The sequence below is a fragment of the Carya illinoinensis genome, chromosome 10 (genome assembly GCF_018687715.1).
Source record: "Carya illinoinensis cultivar Pawnee chromosome 10, C.illinoinensisPawnee_v1, whole genome shotgun sequence".
Classification (NCBI taxonomy): Eukaryota; Viridiplantae; Streptophyta; class Magnoliopsida; order Fagales; family Juglandaceae; genus Carya; species Carya illinoinensis.
This window is the reverse complement of record NC_056761.1, coordinates 1340784-1358371: the sequence shown is the minus strand read 5'-3', so window position 1 is coordinate 1358371 and position 17588 is coordinate 1340784. Positions and strand designations below refer to the sequence as shown.

At 36.5% G+C, this 17588-nt stretch overlaps 3 protein-coding genes and 2 long non-coding RNA genes across 7 annotated transcripts; 2 read left to right on the top strand and 3 right to left on the bottom strand.

Annotated features, from left to right (window-relative positions):
- Window positions 1–75: 75 nt before the first annotated feature.
- Window positions 76–1454, top strand: LOC122279485 (protein FAR1-RELATED SEQUENCE 5-like). The gene is made up of 2 exons (XM_043090166.1): window positions 76–1302; window positions 1425–1454. Exons 1-2 carry the CDS (start codon window positions 76–78, stop codon window positions 1452–1454), a joined length of 1257 nt encoding a protein of 418 aa, XP_042946100.1.
- A 76-nt stretch (window positions 1455–1530) lies between these two features.
- On the top strand, window positions 1531–2570 carry LOC122278079. The gene is made up of 2 exons (XR_006229282.1): window positions 1531–1725; window positions 2237–2570. It is a non-coding gene; the product is annotated as an uncharacterized LOC122278079 (long non-coding RNA).
- A 377-nt stretch (window positions 2571–2947) lies between these two features.
- LOC122279840 lies at window positions 2948–5365 on the bottom strand. The gene is made up of 2 exons (XR_006229679.1): window positions 3428–5365; window positions 2948–3326 (listed from the first exon to the last, which is right to left on the bottom strand). It is a non-coding gene; the product is annotated as an uncharacterized LOC122279840 (long non-coding RNA).
- Window positions 5366–6059: 694 nt separating this feature from the next.
- On the bottom strand, window positions 6060–9731 carry LOC122279360. Of its 2 annotated transcripts, none has more exons than XM_043089981.1 (3): window positions 9456–9731; window positions 8722–8904; window positions 6060–6471 (listed from the first exon to the last, which is right to left on the bottom strand). In XM_043089981.1, exons 2-3 carry the CDS (start codon window positions 8881–8883, stop codon window positions 6304–6306), a joined length of 330 nt encoding a protein of 109 aa, XP_042945915.1. In that variant the 5' UTR covers window positions 8884–8904; window positions 9456–9731; the 3' UTR covers window positions 6060–6303. The 2 variants fall into 2 exon arrangements, with proteins under 2 accessions (XP_042945915.1, XP_042945916.1); XM_043089982.1 differs by lacking the exon at window positions 9456–9731 and adding an exon at window positions 9253–9398.
- Window positions 9732–10383: 652 nt separating this feature from the next.
- Window positions 10384–12604, bottom strand: LOC122279359. 2 transcript variants are annotated; one of them, XM_043089979.1, is made up of 4 exons: window positions 12392–12604; window positions 12095–12265; window positions 11799–11961; window positions 10384–10752 (listed from the first exon to the last, which is right to left on the bottom strand). In XM_043089979.1, exons 2-4 carry the CDS (start codon window positions 12230–12232, stop codon window positions 10559–10561), a joined length of 495 nt encoding a protein of 164 aa, XP_042945913.1. In that variant the 5' UTR covers window positions 12233–12265; window positions 12392–12604; the 3' UTR covers window positions 10384–10558. The 2 variants fall into 2 exon arrangements, with proteins under 2 accessions (XP_042945913.1, XP_042945914.1); XM_043089980.1 differs by lacking the exon at window positions 12392–12604 and having other exon boundaries at window positions 12095–12384.
- Between the last annotated feature and the right edge of the window lie 4984 nt (window positions 12605–17588).

Here is a 17588-nt window from a genome sequence, read left to right as displayed (position 1 = left end):
TTTCAATGCTTGCCTTATTTAATGACTCTAATATTGAATTATTGCTAATTCATCCTTATGTTTCCATTGATAGAAATGTTCTTTGACATAAATGAAGATTTGGAGGGTACCACTGTTGTCCCGGATGATGAGGTACAAGTTGAACCACCAAGATCCGGGTTGGAGTTTGACAGTGAGAAAGAGCTTGTGGCGTACTATAAGCAGTACGCCAAGCAAGAGGATTTTGGTGTAAGGACACAGAGGACCAAAAGAGATGATGATGGGAAGCCTGTGTATCTGACTATTGGTTGTGCCCGTAGTGGAAAGTACCATCCTAAGCCAAACAATAATATGTCGAAGCCACGGGCAACCACTAAAACGGGTTGTAAGGCCAAGGTAAATGCAGCGCTGAACAAAAATGGGAAATGGGTGATCACCACTACTGAGAATTCTCACAACCATATTACTGTGAGCCCCAAGAAAAGTAGACTACTGCGATCTCACAAACACCTAGATCAATATAGTCAAAAGATCTTGGAGCTGAATGATAGAGCCGGAATACGAATGAATAAGAACTTTTATTCTCTTGTTGTTGACGCGGGGGGTTATGAGAATCTAGCTTTTCAAGAACAAGATTGTAGGAATTACATTGACAAAGCTAGATATTTAAGGTTGGGCAAAGGAGGTAGTGATGCACTTAATGAGTATTTCAAGAGAATGAGAGATCAGAATGATGGCTTCGTTTCTAATATGGACGTGGATGATGAGGGAAGGCTACGGAATGTGTTTTGGGCTGATGCACGTAGTCGAGCCGCCTATGAGTATTTTGGAGACGTTGTATCATTTGATACAACGTACCTAACAAATAGGTACGGTATGCCTTTTGCTCCATTCGTGGGAGTTAATCATCATGGGCAGTCCATACTATTCGGGGCGGGATTGCTATCAAGCGAGGACACACATTCCTTTGTTTGGTTGTTCCGGATGTGGTTGGATTGCATGAAGGGTAGGGCGCCGAAGTCTATCATAACCGACCAAGATAGAGCAATGAAGAATGCGATTGCTATTGTATTCCCTGAAACTCGCCATAGATATTGTTTATGGCATATCATGCGCAAACTTCCTGAGAAGTTAGGATCGCACGCCAAATTCAACCTTGGGTTGAAGACTGATATCCATTCGGCATTATATGATTCACAGACCACCTTGGATTTTGAGGAGAGTTGGGGTCAACTACTTGAAAAGTATGATCTATTCGGCAACAATTGGCTTCAGTCCTTATATGAGGAAAGGTCCTTTTGGGTTCCTGTTTTCCTGAAGAGTGTATTTTGGGCTGGTATGAGCACAACGCAAAGGTCTGAAAGTATGAATGCATTTTTTGATGGGTATGTCCATGCTGGGACGACATTGAAGGAATTTGTTGATCAATTCGATAATGCCCTTAGAAAGAAAGTGGAGGTCGAGACAACGGCTGATTTCAATTCTACCAACCAAACTATCCCCTGCGTCTCCCCTTTCAATCAAGTGAAAGGTGGGACTTGCACACCTATTGCATATTCACAAGTTGTATCATCTTTCTTGTTCATGTTGGTAGTTTAGATATTTACAACTAATTAATTTGCTATTTCCATACCAGATGAGTTTTCAGTGATGTACATCCTCCCATGTTGAAAATTTGAACTACCTACATATTCTGCTGTGAAGGTTCTAATATCACCGTGCCCTTTGATGGTTTCCTACAAAAGGGTTAGTAATCCTCTGCTTCAATTCTTTAAGCTCTGTTTTATTCAACTACTTTAAATTAGGTATTGCCTCCATTTAGTAAAAAAAGTGAAAGGTTGGACAAGAACTTTTTGGTTGTTATTAGTGACCATTGGTTTTGAACATGAAAGTTTTGGGCTTATGTGCTCCAGTATTTTTATTTTCTTTATTATGTGGGATTAACCTTGATGACAGATACATTTGGTTTCATGAACTGCTGACAGCTCAACAAGGTCACTCTCATTAACTGCTGATGTTTTAGTAAATGAAGATGTACTATTTTTTAGAAATTGGTCAGTCATTGATTATTAAAATACTATAATATTTTAAATAGTATTACACATTATTTGAAAAATAGTTTAAGTTCAAATGATATGCTATGTAGCAGCATGCTTCTTTTCTCGTCTATTGATATTTAAAGCCATTGATGAGGTTGTTTGCTTCTCAAAACGTTGGCAATTAATACCCAATTTTTGTCTCCAAATTTTTACCACAGATACACGAGGTTGTAGGAAGTTTATGGGAAGTGAAATAGTTTAAAGTGGAGGTCATTATGCATTATATGCTGCCCGAAAGTTGATCTCAGGAGATTGAGGAGGCTGCTTTTGGCTGAAGATGTACATCCATTTTGCAAATAATTAGAATTGATGGATTGCTGTCCATTCATGTTATGTGCAAACCTACATCATTTGTATATATTTCATTTTAAGATAAGACTGAAATCAGTAGGAATTTATTGTAACTAGCAGTAACCAAAAGAGTACTTGATGGATTTGTTAATGTACATTCCAATATGTTGGGCGAAGCCAGTATATGCAGTTCATGTGTTAGAGATCGATTCTACCATAAATGAAGATGGAATGTGGGACCGGGTATATTTACAATTAGAAAAACCTGGAGTGCCAACAATTGGCTTCAATTCGATGAATGCAGTTTTGCCATTCGTTTATGATAAATGCAGCGGCACACTTGCATGCTAAATGAGTAAAAAATGCTGCTCAAAAAGTCTGTTATATACTTGGGATAGTTCCACTATGAAACATAAACTTATTTCCACCTTCCCCTTATTAACAGATGAGGATTCAAAAAACCAACACTGTCATCAATACTTGAAGCGCATCAAAACCAGTTGAAAATTTTACACATCCGTGTTTGCTGCCATAAAACAGTAAATAACACTTTGCTAAAGTCTACAAAGTCAATCTAATTGCACAAAAGATCATATTTAAGGTGAGGTTAACACCATACAATTTACATACATGGTCTTGGTCCAAACCATGTTGTCTCCAAAAAAACCATGCAAAACCCATCTAATCCATACACCTAACATTACATAGAATTTATCCGAACCAAATAAACACAATTACAAATGTCAGAATCCAGTACAAAAGCAAAAGTTTTCGCTTTTGCTTTTTCAGATTCTTTGCTGATTCTCTCACTTTATCTTCCCTTTTCCGAACGGCATACTCGCGTTGTAATACATCATTCCACGTAATAGTTCTCGCCTTATACTCACGGGCACGAAAGTTTTCCTCTAGCAAATGAAGTATATCGGCCCATACAAAAAATTCACACCTTGCTTCTCCCTACACACAATATAAATTTTCAGTTAATATGATAACGAACACCCCAAGTATCAAATCATTAGGCAAAACAAAACAAAGAGTACTTGATAAATTGCTTTTACCGTTTTATAGTTTTGGCAAGCGAAAAATCGCCTTCCAGGATTTTTTGATGTGTGAGATGTCTTTAGTGGTGTTTTCAAACCACACCAATATGTTGGAGATTCCAGTACAAAATCATTAAGTAAAGATGATGATTGAGATGCTGACATGACTGCTTCTGAAAAACCAATTGGAATTTGTGCTTCTGAGAAGTCAAACTAAGGGTGGTGTAGCAAGAAATTATATTTTTGATACAGTCAAAAGAGAACCCATGTTACCAAGCATCTTCAGCATATACTGGAATCAATTCATACACATGGAATGCGAGGAAAAAGATATGACTGCAATTTTTGTGTACTTCCTGTTATATATTGTCTTAAGCGTCGAAATACACACGAAAGAGTTAATTAGAAAACTAGATGTGAATGCCTAGAAAGAAACTTCAAAGCTAGTTCTGTAAAAGGGGCACGAATCAAGTAATTATTTTTGCCACCTATGCTTTCGGGGGTCAACTTCAAGTCCACTAAGATATTATGGTTAAAGGGATCCTAGCATACTGCCAAACGACAAGCGGCAGGTATATTACTGGAAATGGTTGGATTTTGAGTTCAACTCATGGGTTAAAGCTGAAACAAAATATCGCAGATGAGTTATAATATTAGCCAAATATGCATTTGTTTTACTTCTAAAATCAACTAAGTACACCAAAGAAGTAATCAATGGGAGTAAGCTAATTTTTTGAACTGTTTTTTCCACCAGAATTACCAAACTAATAACCTTCAAGAAATTATAACACAGAACTACCATAGCCGAGGTCTAAGACGTATTCTGAAAGAACAATTAGAAATTAGACACCATAAATGATACATTTTTTCAGCTATGACAATTACAAATATCAACTGCCATATGTGCTTTTATTTTATTAATGGTGTAATAGATTATCATAAATTACACCTGAATGTAAGAAACTTCAAATATCAATCCTAACCTAAGATTTTCAGTATGTGATGAAGGAGCTTTTTTTCTTTTTTCTGATAAGTAAAATCGTATGCGATGGAGGAGCTTGATATCATAACCTGGATGGCGAGTAATAAATTCCAGCTGTTTATTCTCTTTGGAATTGGATATTCCTGAAAAACAATTGCACAACAACCTCTGTTATCTGTAATTTTCTAGATAAATGAAGTATATTTGGTTGTCACAGAGAGGAAAAAGATAAATGTATGCCATGACAGGCAACATCGGCAACATCTACAGCCCCTCACCATTACTTTCTAGCAAATACAGAGAAAAATAATGCAGTAAATACAGAAAAAAAAACATGTATGCCGAAACCCTAGTTTCACAGATTATTTACCTTCCAGGAGATTTGAAGGATTCGCGTTGGTGGTCTGATTTTGTCTTCGCGTAGGTGGACTCCCCCCTCCCACAGCTTCGGTGGACTGTGGCCGAGCTCGCGTTGGTGGTCTGATTTCGGCTTCGTCTCGAAGGACTGACGGCGACTTCGCGTCGAATGGACTAAGGGCTTCGCCGTTGGTGAGGTTAGGGACCGCTTGGGGACTGATCTCCAAGGGAGGGTTGGGTCGTGTTGGGTTTGGGAGCAGCTCGGTGGGTGCTTCGCTTCGAGGGCTGAGATCGGAGAAGACGAAAGGATGAGGGGCAGTTTGTGGGAGACGATCTGCTCATACGAGGGGGAGAGTGGGAGACGATCTGCTCATACGAGGGGGAGAGTGGCTTGAAAGCTACCTGGTGGGGGGATGGAACCGACACAGTTTCGGGGGAGACTCGGGAATGGGGAAAGCTGGAGGGAGGGAACGGGGAAGACCTGTTTCTTTCTCAAAAAATCAAATGGAAACATAGAGGGAGGGACCGGGGAAAGCTGGAGGGACAATTTGGTCTTTTACCAGATCCACGTAAGGTGTGCGCCGGCAGCTCCCAAACAGGGGCTGCTCCCAATAATATTTCTTTTTTGACTCATAAAATAAAATCTAGTGCATTAGCCTTCATTTTTCTTTTCCATAAAATGCCTACGTGATATATTCCTATTAGCCCGGTGGAAAAAACGTTTGGCACCCATCTGGCCTGAAGCTTTTTCGTTCTTTTATTAATGAAATAGCCTCATTGAGGAAAAAAAAAAAAGCATTACTAATTTACTAGATTTATTCTGGTGTTGGGATATTGTCGATGTATTGTTTATTTTAATTAATGTTTTTTTGGGTCCAGCCATAACAAGTTATTTTCTGCCGACAGCGTGGCTCACGGCTCATCTTTTCAACAAGCTATAATAATCCCATGGCGTAACATTTGAGACCCATTGAAAAGTGAGTTCAAGACTTCAAGTACTGGTCAATTTTATTAATTCCGTTTTGCTTAATTCCTTTTGGATCGGTGCCCCAAATCGCCTCTAAACGAGATCGGTTTCAAGTGATTACACGACATTTCATCAGACAGTTCTATTAAATTTAAAAGTACATAAAATGAGACGCCAGAACAACAAACTCGAATTTTTTTTTTTTCAAAAAAAAAAAAAAAAAAAAAAAGGAAGAAAAGTTATGGACAACCATTACTTCAAGATTGGGCATTGCTACATACAATAAAAAAAAAGAATGGAGTAAAGCATATAGCATGGAAAGTTTCGTGATACATGACAGCATAGAAGGTGGAATTAATGTTATGAATTGCAAGTCAACTGTAACAATGTTCATAGAACCTTGTAAGGATCAAGATAGCTTACAAAGGAAACATGATTTCCTAGTTGCAGATATTAGAATATTGATTCAGCATGTCCAAACCATAACTAATCCTCCAAGATTGGATGACGGTCAAGATAGCTTGCAAAGGAAACAAGATTTCCTACTTACAGATATTAGAATATTAATTCAACATGTCCAAACCATAACTAATCCTCCAAGATTGGATGACGCTCAAGCTCAGTTAGAAGTTCAGTCAAAGGGGTCACTGTGCCATTGACAACCTCACTTTCACCCCTGCACTGTACCAATTGCTCTCGAAGACTCCGCACAAGCTCGTTAAGTTTCTGAATATTCTTCTCTTGAGAGAGTATAATCTGCAGTAAAATTGTTAGCCAAAACAAAAAGATGCCTAATATGTAACCCAAGATGACATTTTGCTATCTGGACAATCAAGCTGGAACTTTCAACTATAGCAATTTAGTTAAACTAAATACTGAAGACACCCAGATTAACATATGGAAAATCTAAAAAATGAAGCAGGTAACTACCTGATAATATATGATGTGAAGCAAACAAACAAGAAGGTAGTGTGAAAGTATAGGACATGGTTGTATTGCAGAAAAAGAAAATTTCATACAATCGGAAATCTTGAGATAGAACTTTCCAAGAGACAATTACAGGAACAGCGAGTCATTTTTTTGATGACTTCGAACCTCACTAAGGCAGTGTTTGTGCACACTTTAAGTTAGAAAAGTGTTCACAAAAGTTATGACATATAATGTGATGGCCCTAGTATTGAGTAGAGAGAATGTGGAATAGCAAACGCATTTTGCATTTTACCAATTAAAAAAAATTTACAATGGCATGGGGAGTTCGGAAAACTTCGCTGATTATTAATGCTGCCATTTTACTTATCAAAAAAAAAAAATTGGCAGCGATAATAATGGCACTGGATACAGCGGGCAACTATATCAAACATAATTTAGATAATTCAAAGCAGGACTGATGGTAGATAACAGGAAAGAATACAGAATTAGCATCCAAAGCAGATTCAGAAGATCTAAGAGACTGAATTAACATTTCGGGGCATCATTTGGAGGGTTTGAGACTTTTAGGGAAGCCATGATGCTGACTAGACATTGCGGGCATATAGAAAATGGCAATTCCTTTCTTTCATATCCATATTCTCTGCATGTAGATAAATCTAAGAAAGGTCTTGTACATATCTTTTCTGATTTGGAACATCTCATTTTTCTTTTCTTTTCTTTTCTTTTTTTATAGTTTTTTTTTTTTTATTATTATTATAGGTAAAAGGTTGGAACTTCTAAAAAAATGATGCTGACTAGATGTCTTTAGTTGATAACGAGAAGCCACAGTGCATGAATGAAAAGGATGAAGCTGACACCAAATAAATGAAAGACTCCTTAGAAAACAAAGGTGGAAGACAAGGGTAAACAGGTGATTAGAAATCTTCAAAACTCTTTTCCTTTTGACTGGCTAGTGGTGGGGTCAACGACTGCAGCAAAGGGGATGAATGATAAAATAATACCATAACTAAGGTAAATGTTTGCATGGGAACTTTTCAAGAATTCCCTAGCAGGACAGATGAAACATTTGAAATCATGCAAAAGGTCAACAAATTGCCTCTACCAAGAAAATACTACCAAGGCTGAACCTTGTCTAGACCAGGCCACACCCAAGTCTGACTTAATTGTTTTGGACTCGCGTACACCTTGAATAAATTTTGGCTCCCTCAGCAAGCAAGGGTGTCGTGGACAGTGAATCCATACTAAACCTCCCTATCGTTAGACGCCTCAACAAAGTTTAGATGCCTTCTGTGCTATCTTTCTGTTGCATCTAAATACTGATATTATCATCTAAAATATCCATCTAACGAAGACTGATTTGTGAATTGAAGTTCCCACTTCACTTCTAAATCACCAACGATGAAACTAATTTGTAAAAGGTCCAAACCAGACACAAGTTCAACTACAAGAAGGTTTTGAACCCTAATTCTCAAGTTATCCTCATATTACCGATTCAAAAAACTTTTTTTTTATAAGTAAAAGTAAAACTTCAGTGAAAGGAATAGGCATAGCCCAAGTACACAGGAAGTATACACAAAAAATGCCTGCCTAAGTACCATTAAGCACTAGTGAGGGATATAAACAAATCATGAAAACTGTCCTCATTACAACTAATGACCGAAGCCCAAGAAAATACCAATTCAAAAAACTTAATGTCTGTTTGCTAAGTATACATAAGATTAATCATAATAATACCAGCTACACGAGAAATGGCAGTAACTTATGTAGCATGTTGCTCAATTTACCATTTTAAAAAAATAATCTTAACAACATAGAACAAACAACATAGAACAGTGAGGGGAGGTTTTTTTCTCTATTCCCCATGTAGAGAACATTTCAGGGTTGAAAATTCTCGTCCATTTCCAAATCTTACGGTTACACAAAAGTAGCAAAAAAATCCACTGGCACAAGTTAATATTACAGACCAAAGTCTAAAATACATTTTTCCAGAGAAAAAATGAAAATTTATGCGGCCAAATAAATCAAACATTCAAGCAATGGACCGAAAATAAAAGCACCCATTTATTTCAAACTCACTTTTTCTTTCACTGATTCCTCCCTATCAGATATATAACGCTGTTTCTGGGAAGTGTTTGGACTTGCTTCCAGTTCATTCCCGTATTGTTGCTTCCACTCAAACTGTGATGTAAATACAATTAACAGGAGCAGACAAACCAATACCCAGGGCCGCGACATCATTACAGTCAGCTCTCACATAACCTGTCACACAATTAACTTGCATTACACATTTGTCGATATCTCGCTACACATTTTATGGAATCTGAAGCACAAAAATAAAATGAGGAACAATTTTACAACAGATCACCGAACGAAAAATAAAAACGTTATCCATTTTTCGGGAAGCAGAAAACCCACAAAAACCAACTCTATAAAATTTCTTGCACCATTGATTGGCGAAGCTTATCAGATTTTTCAGTAGGAAATTCAATAATATTCAAACGCAAGGTTTTTTTTTTTTTTTTTTTTAAAAAAAATTCAATTTCCTTAAAGACCATGAAAGAAATGTAAAGCTTCGGGTGTAAAAAAGCTTCCTCAAGCAACCCTCACCATTTCGCCCTGCGTCATTGTAGAGAATCTAGAGTAAAAGAGGCGGCAATAAAAACGAATACAGACATACTAATACTTTCGCTTTAATCTAAGACCCGAATACTTTGTACGACGGTTAATTTCCGAAATTTCCTCACCAACCAAACAGAACCTAGTAATGAAGACGCATGAATTTGAAGGAAAATGCGGGAAACGGAACTCACAGTTTCACGGCTCAGCAAAATGGGCATGTAGCGGAGACCACGAAGCTGTCCGTAATTCGATTCGTGAAAAAACGATGTCGCTTTTCCCCCCAGTGAACTCCGTTGCCTTCTGAGATCTCCTATTTACGCATCGTTCTTCCTTCCTTCTTTTCGAAGTTCCCGGACACTGTGGAGAAAAAAATAAATAAAGAATCTCCAGAAAAAGGGAAATTAAAATGGACAATCTCTCATCCATTTTGTATTTTTTAAATAATAATTTTCAATTTTTGGGTACTTTCAAATCAAACCGAATATTATATTAATTTAATTAAAAAATATTTTTCACACAAGTACTGACCAATAATTAAAGGGAAGAAGGATTGAATAAAAATAAATAAATTTGGTTCTCACAAAAATAGTAAAATATGATGACCATTGCATTTGTATTATCATTTACATTATGTGAAAAAAATATCCTATAATTTATAAAGTCGATTTCCTCCTGTCTCCTTCTTTGAGCGGTAGAGAGTTTTGATGAGATCATTCTGCACCCAACCTGCCCCCAGGGCCCAAGGAACTTTGGCTGGTGGGCATTGATTGGCTTCTACTCTTCCTGTACAAGTGTAAAGTCATTCACTTAAATCACTTGGTCTTTCATGCTATATGTTTTTTTGTACAATCAAGATCATGCCTAACCATATCATTGGCTAGCAGGAGCAAAAATGCTTAAACGAAAAATGATAGTCGCAGTCGTGAGTATGCAAATATCATATAATTATTTTAAAAAAATAAATAAATATGAGACCCACATGAAAAAAATTAATTTTTTAATATTAAAACTTATTCTTTTTCAAAACGACTGCATGATAATTACACACTCCACGACTGTCGAGGCCTAAGTCTCAACACTAGCACTCGATTAAGTATTTTCTTCTGACCGAATCGACCATACAGAATATTTTCCATAATATTGATAGTTTTAATTCCAAGTTTTGCTTTACAACAATGAGGTAAAACCTCTGAATGGAGTGGATCATGCTGCTTGTTTCCTACAATCTGATAAGTAAAAAGCTCTACTAGTTGTGTGAATAGAAGAAAACTGATTTATTCCCTCCTACAAAAGGTCAAGATGGATTTTTGGGTGCATTGCTTTTTGGTTGAGATTTAGAATCCTCTTTTTTCTCCATGACCTGCTGGATGCCTTCTTGATATCCTTCTATGAAACTTTTGAGCGCATCTCTATAGGCAGAAGCTCTTGTCATATACACACGCTGCAAAGCAGGCCTTAATGTCTCCATTCCCCCTCTGGCAGCCACCGCTGTTAATTTTTTCAAGCAGTAAACAACAGTCATGGTTCAGCTCGATAAACTACAGATTGAAGAAGATCTATTACCAGAGCTGTGTCCAAAACTAACAATTCAAAGAACAACAGAACCTTTGATGAAGAGAAAAAGAGAGGGGGAAAGGGGTTTCTCCTTGGATTATGCTAATCATAGCAGAACAAACTGAACCAACATTTTTTTGGCAGTACCCCTACATATGCCTTCAACATTTTCTGCAACCAGAAGAAACATACACAGTATGCAAAATAGTACATAACATGTGGATGTCACAATATTTAATGTTGTCTGTGAACACTATAGAGAACAGCATTAGATATATTGTTATGTTCCCGTACTGTGTCTACTTGCAGCAAACGTTTGGGCAGACAACTGAACAGAATCCTACTCCATTAGCAAGAGTAGAGAAAGATGCTCACCATGTCCCACCCAACATTTTTGCTATTCAATCATGAAAACTGATAAGAATATGTTCTGTTGTTGCAAGCTTGCTTTTTAGGTTTCAATCAATTTATTTCGTTCGCAAGTATACCTGAATACATGTATTTAGGAACAACAAACTAATGTTCCAATAGTATCAAAATGAAAAATTATCTCTTTTTTTTTTTATTGGCACTGGGCAGAATAAAGTCCCAACTAACTCCGAGGGTGCACACGCGATCAGCAAGGAGTTTTCCATAAATGCATCTCGAGTAATTCAAGGGAAGGTTCCCCAATCCGATGGCTTTTGAAAATTGTTTTTACCTAAGAGGACTTGAACATTAAACTTGGGGAGACCATACCACCAAGACGAAGGGTTTACCACTTAAACCAATCTCTAAGGGTTAAAAGTCCAAAAGCTTTTAGTTACAGGGTGTTTTTATTTTTACATGGATAAGGAGACAACCTCAATCCTTAGGAACAATGATACAGAGTTCACAAATAACAACTGCCCTCTTTTACATCCACAGATAACAAATTTGCAAGAACTTCTTCAAAATTTTCTGAAATCAAACCATGAGATAGAAATGAATGAAATTATTACCTAAATCTTCCAACGTTGATGGTTCTTTTTCTTTTGTCTTACTTTTTGCTCCATCAGGCTTATCATCACTCTCTTCGTACTTCTTATAATCATTTGGCCGAAGATCCGGACCGATATCTCGTACCCAGCTCGCAGCATAAAGCCTACAAGCCTCCTTCAACACCTGCACAGCAAAATAGGGGCATAAACACATGCAGATATTTGTTTCAATGCGTTTGCCCGGAAAAAAGGTCAAATACAAGGGAACCAAATTGTATTTTTGAGGAACAAAGAAGAATAATCATAGAGCGAGATACCAAGAATCGCTCCTGCCAGGCGAGTTTACGCCGTTTTTTAATATGGGGGGGATCTGGAAGCGACGAAGGGAAAGCGATTTCTTTGAGATCATAGCGAATGTAATCATACAGTTTCTTGCCCACAACCTTCAGCTTCATTTCCTGGAATCCGAGTTACTGCTGCTTACAAATCTATAAATTTTTACAAACCAATTAATAATGACTTCAAGAAAATGCGAGCTTAAGCGAAACAAAAGACGAAGAGAGACAGAGAGCGAGAGAGAGAGAGACGCGAAAATCAAAAGAGAAGAAGCAGACCTGTGATGGCCACAGTGGAGGTAATATGTCAGTATGAGTTCAGTCAGCATAGACTCAAGCCCTAAAGTCGCAAAAGACCGTACCATTTCCTAGTACCCAAAAGGCCATACTCCATGGGCTTGCCTTGTATTTGACCTTTTTTCCGGGCAAACGCATTGAAACAAACATCTGCATGAGGAACAATTTTACAACAGATCACCGAACGAAAAATAAAAACGTTATCCATTTTTTTTTTCGGGAAGCAGAAAAGCCACAAAAACCAACTCTATAAAATTTCTTGCACCATTGATTGGCGAAGCTTATCAGATTTTTCAGTAGGAAATTCAATAATATTCAAACGCGAGGTTTTTTTTTTTAAAAAATAAAAGAAAAAAGAAAAAATCAATTTCCTTAATGTAACTTTAAAATTTAGTCAATATCACTATTCTTTGTATTTGTCCATTTTATTTAAATTCAATTCTTATATTAAATTATCTATTTATTTTCTATATAATAATAAAATATTATTAATTTAATAATTTTTTTATTTAATTTATTGTTATCACATTTTATAATTCTATCAATTAAATATTAATAATAGTTATATTCTAATTAAATTAATATTAAAACATCATATTTTCAAATATCATTTATCCCACTCTAATTTTTTATAAGTTTTTTCATGTAGTGACTAAAAAAATATTGTTTAATAATATTGTAAATTTTTTCCATTTTTTAAAAAATATTTAAAAGTGTTAAAAAATAATTTGAAAAAAATATTTAAAAGTTTTTTTTGTTTTTTTTTTTTCATATCATTTTTTTAATACTTTTAAATATTTAGAAAAAAGAATAAAATTCACAGTATTACTAAACAATATTTTCTTAATCACTATGTTAAAAAAAAAAACTATAAAAAAAATGAATGGGATCCCTAGCATTGCCCTTGATGCTAATAACCAAAAATACTTGATTAAACTCATCTAAATTTCTATTGAAATTTCTTAATTACTAACCAAATTATATTTTTGCTTGGAGTGAGAAACTAGTATTTTAATGTTTACTTGGAGTGAGAAATTAGTATTTTAATATTTGATGAACCAACTGTAGTTTTCTATATTTGGCTAAGTACTGTAGCTAAAGTTTAAATTATTTTAGATATGTCCAATCTAATGTGAAGACTTTTTGACACATATTATCTAAATTTTGATCCTCATTCTCATTTGGTCAAGCGAGTGAGGATGCCCTTAGATGCCACAATTTTACACAATGGCAAGGTCAACATTAGGAGTTTACAATTGTAACCCGTGGCAAGGATCGTAATAAAAAAAGAACGTAATCTTGTGCCTCAGGATTTTCACATGCAATATCATATCATAACAGAATATTGAACATACATATATATATCATATAATCATATAAAATCTTCAAACTTCTTATTCACATTTTATGCAGTAGAGAAATAGAGTATAAAAATTTATTCATGTCTACATTAGTCATAATAAAATGTCACAAATGTTCAGATACAGAGACTAATGTTAAAAATAATCAAGATTGTTTTCATAACAAAATATCCAAGTTTTTAACAAAATCAACATTGGTTAGTTTAAGGTAAAGTCTACTATAGGAGCACCATTTACCTAACTTTTGTAATATGCTATCTAACTTTTGAACAGTAGCAATGTCCTGGCCTAATGCAAAAAGAAAAATTTTATTTGCAACCCTCAGTGAAAGACTGCATGTACAGTTCTATTAATAAATAAGTGCAAAGGGGGAAAATATCAATTTAAAAAAGATATTATTGTAATTTTAAAATTTTTTTAAATATAATTATATGGACTTGCATGAGTATATATAGACTAACTCATATAGAAAATACTAACAATATATTAGTAACTCATACCAACACAACACCATTCTAATTAATAAAATTCTAAAACCCAACTATAGCTCAATATGAGCCCATAAACAGCCCATTAACCAAAGTAATCCAACATGGTGCCACGGGTTTATAATGACCTGCGCCCAAAGCCCAAAACTCACTACTCCACCAATTAGGGGTGCTACCCGCACCATACGGTGCAAGGTAGCCCCCTCCGCGCACCCCGCCCCGCATGGTGCGGGGGTGGGGTTTTCCCATCCGTCCCCCGCCTCCGCATCCCGGGGGCGGGGTACCCTGCCCAGCTAGGCGGGGTGCGGAGCGAATACCAATCCCGCCCCGCCCCACCTCATTTTTCCTTTAAAAAATTACTACTTTTTTTATATTTAAAAATTATTTCTAAATCCAAAAGTGATTAAAAATATATTTTTAGATCTAAATTGTAAATTTAAATTTTATAAATATGACTATAATTTAAAAATTATGTAATTTTTAAATTTATTAGTGCATATTTTATGTAAGTTGTAGTGTACTAGTTTTAAACTATATAGTTTTTAAATTTGTTAATGCATAATTTGTAAACAAGTCTAACAAATTGTAATATATATATATATTTATATATACACAATTTGTAAAATATAAAAATATATTTATATTTTTATAGATAAACATATATTTATACTTTTGAATATATATAAATATTTATGCTTATATATATATAAATATTTATATTTTTATATATAATATATATGTGGGCGGGGCGGGGGAAATGCGGAGCAGGGTTGGACCATCCCTGCCCCCCGCCCCCTCTAGGGGGACTAGATGCGAGGCGGGTTACCCGCCCCGCCATGGCGAGGGCGGGGCGAACGGGGGCGGGTTAGTGGGGTGCGGGGCCCCGCTACCCACCCCTACCACCAATAGAGTAGCCGAAATTCCTTGGATTCGCTTAAAGTTCATCACAAACTCGCTACTCTACCAATGAGGTAGTAAGAGCATTATTGGCTTATTCATCTTTATTTTTATCTTTAAATTTAAATAATATATTTTTAAATTTATCTACTTTGACTTATGCATTTCTAAATTTTTACATAATTATGAACGTTGATTCTTCAAATTTGAAGAATCACTTTTCACTTTCTAAACATTATTTTTAATATTTTCTCTCTCTTTTATCCATTAAAATCAACTTTGTAGAATTTGTATTAAGATGATTTTGATATATAAAATTTGTATTAAGTTGATAATACAAAATTTTTTTTAGTACATATTAATATTTATTAATAAAATTGATCATTTTAATACATGAAATTAGCAATATTTAGATATATGAAATTGATATTTTTGAACATATAGTATTAATTCTAAAATATATAAAAAATAATAATTTTAAGAAAAAAATGAAAAAATATTTTATTATTATTTAGTTTAAATATGCATAATTTAATGTGAGCGTTTTTGTTTATATATAAAATCAATCTTAAAAAAATATAATTTTAAAGATGAATATAGAGATGCTGATGCTCCTATTTACAAACTTACTCCCGCCACATCGGGACACCATCCCACAATTTACGTCCATCCGCTCACAACTTCACAAATAGGGGACCCTACGAACACCAACCAAACTATGAAATCACTCAATCTAGAAATTTCCAGTATACCAACAGAAACAACCCAACTTCCAGTAGGAACCAAACGTACAATTCGCCGAAGTTACAGTGCGATTACAAGCCTAACGCACGATGCTAGCTTTCCCAAAACTCATTGCGGTGGATCCGTCAAATTCGAGAGCAAGGTGGTGCCGTCTAGGAACTTCGAGGTGCCTTGTAACACTGAAAACGAGGTTACAAACGAGTTCGAGATGGTCAGGGACCAGAGAGAGAGAGAGAGAGAGAGAGAGAGAGAGAGAGAGAGAGAGATTCGTATGGGGTGAACCAGAATCGGATGGAGAGAGAGGGAGAAAATTAGAGACATACCTTGGTGGCAGGGCGGCGCCCTGGCTCCGACGGCCTTAGTTGGTCACCCAGGGAACTAATACCGGAAACACAGAGAGAGAGAGAGAGAGAACGCGAGAGTGATGGGCGGAGGGCTTACCGGCATCGACAAACAGGAGAGGGAGGTGGCGGTACTAATATCTCACAGCAGCAAGATGCAGAGGGGAGAAAGAGAGGCAGTGTATCGAGTAGGCCTGTGCATAAAAGGGCCTGGGCCGATTAACCCGTTAGGCCCGACATGGCCCCACCCGCCTAAAATCATGTTCAGCGGGTCAAACCCATTACCGGGTTTATTACCTATGACATCGGTCGAAACCGATCACCCGCAGAAGAAGAACAACACATAAGAAGAACATAGCCCAGCAACCCATTAAGAAATCTCAGATATTGTAGTGATGGAAGTGGCACAGGCGGGCGTAAGGATCAGAGCTCGACCATTTCTGGCCATGGCGGCGGTAGCGGCGGCGAGCTCAACAACCACCACTAAGAGGAGGAAGCTCCATACCGAGGAATTGAAGTGCTTTTCGTCGTCCTCTTCATCGTCATTTTTGAAGCTGAGATGGAGACGCCTCGCGATCAACACAGAGGCGACGGATGAACTCCTGTGCTCTAGCCCTAGAGTTTGTAAAGTTTGTCCCTCTATTTCTTCGGCATGGCACTGTAAAAGTTGGATGTTCGTATTAAAACATAGATTCTCTTTACCAAAGGGAAGATTAAACCCATTTCTGAGAAGTCCAGCCGATCCCCTCAAAACGACCTCATTTTGTTCCATTTCACACAAACCCTAATCCCTCTCTCCTTCCCCAGTCCTCCCTCTTTCTCATTCTCGCTAATCTCTTCTCTGTTCTTTTTTTTTTTTCTCAAGAATATATTATTGCATTATTATCCATTTTTAAGATTGATTAAGATACAAACCCATCTTCTTCCTCTCGCTAAAGCTACGATGCAGAAAGTGAACAGATCATGGTAGAACAAACAAGGAGAACGCGAACGGTTTAGAACGGGTTCAACCCGACCTAAATTTCACGGATCGGATCAGATCAATTGTGGTTTTGTTTTCCCTGCGGGTCGAATCGGATCGGACCAAAATTTGAACCGGATGGTTTGGTATGCAGCTCTAGTATCGAGTTCGGTGAAGGCTCAAGGAGAAAAGTGAAGAAAAAACCCAGTTTTCGGCCGAAAACGGTGTGCTTCGCACGGTCGCACCCTTTCCATTTTTTATTTTTTTAAAAAAATACGGACAGTGGGCCGAGTCTCTCTTCTTGGGTTTGGGCCGGGTATTGCATAAATAAATAGATAATTTGCAAGTTTTCCCTGCCTACATATAAAAAAGTTTGGGTTCCATTTG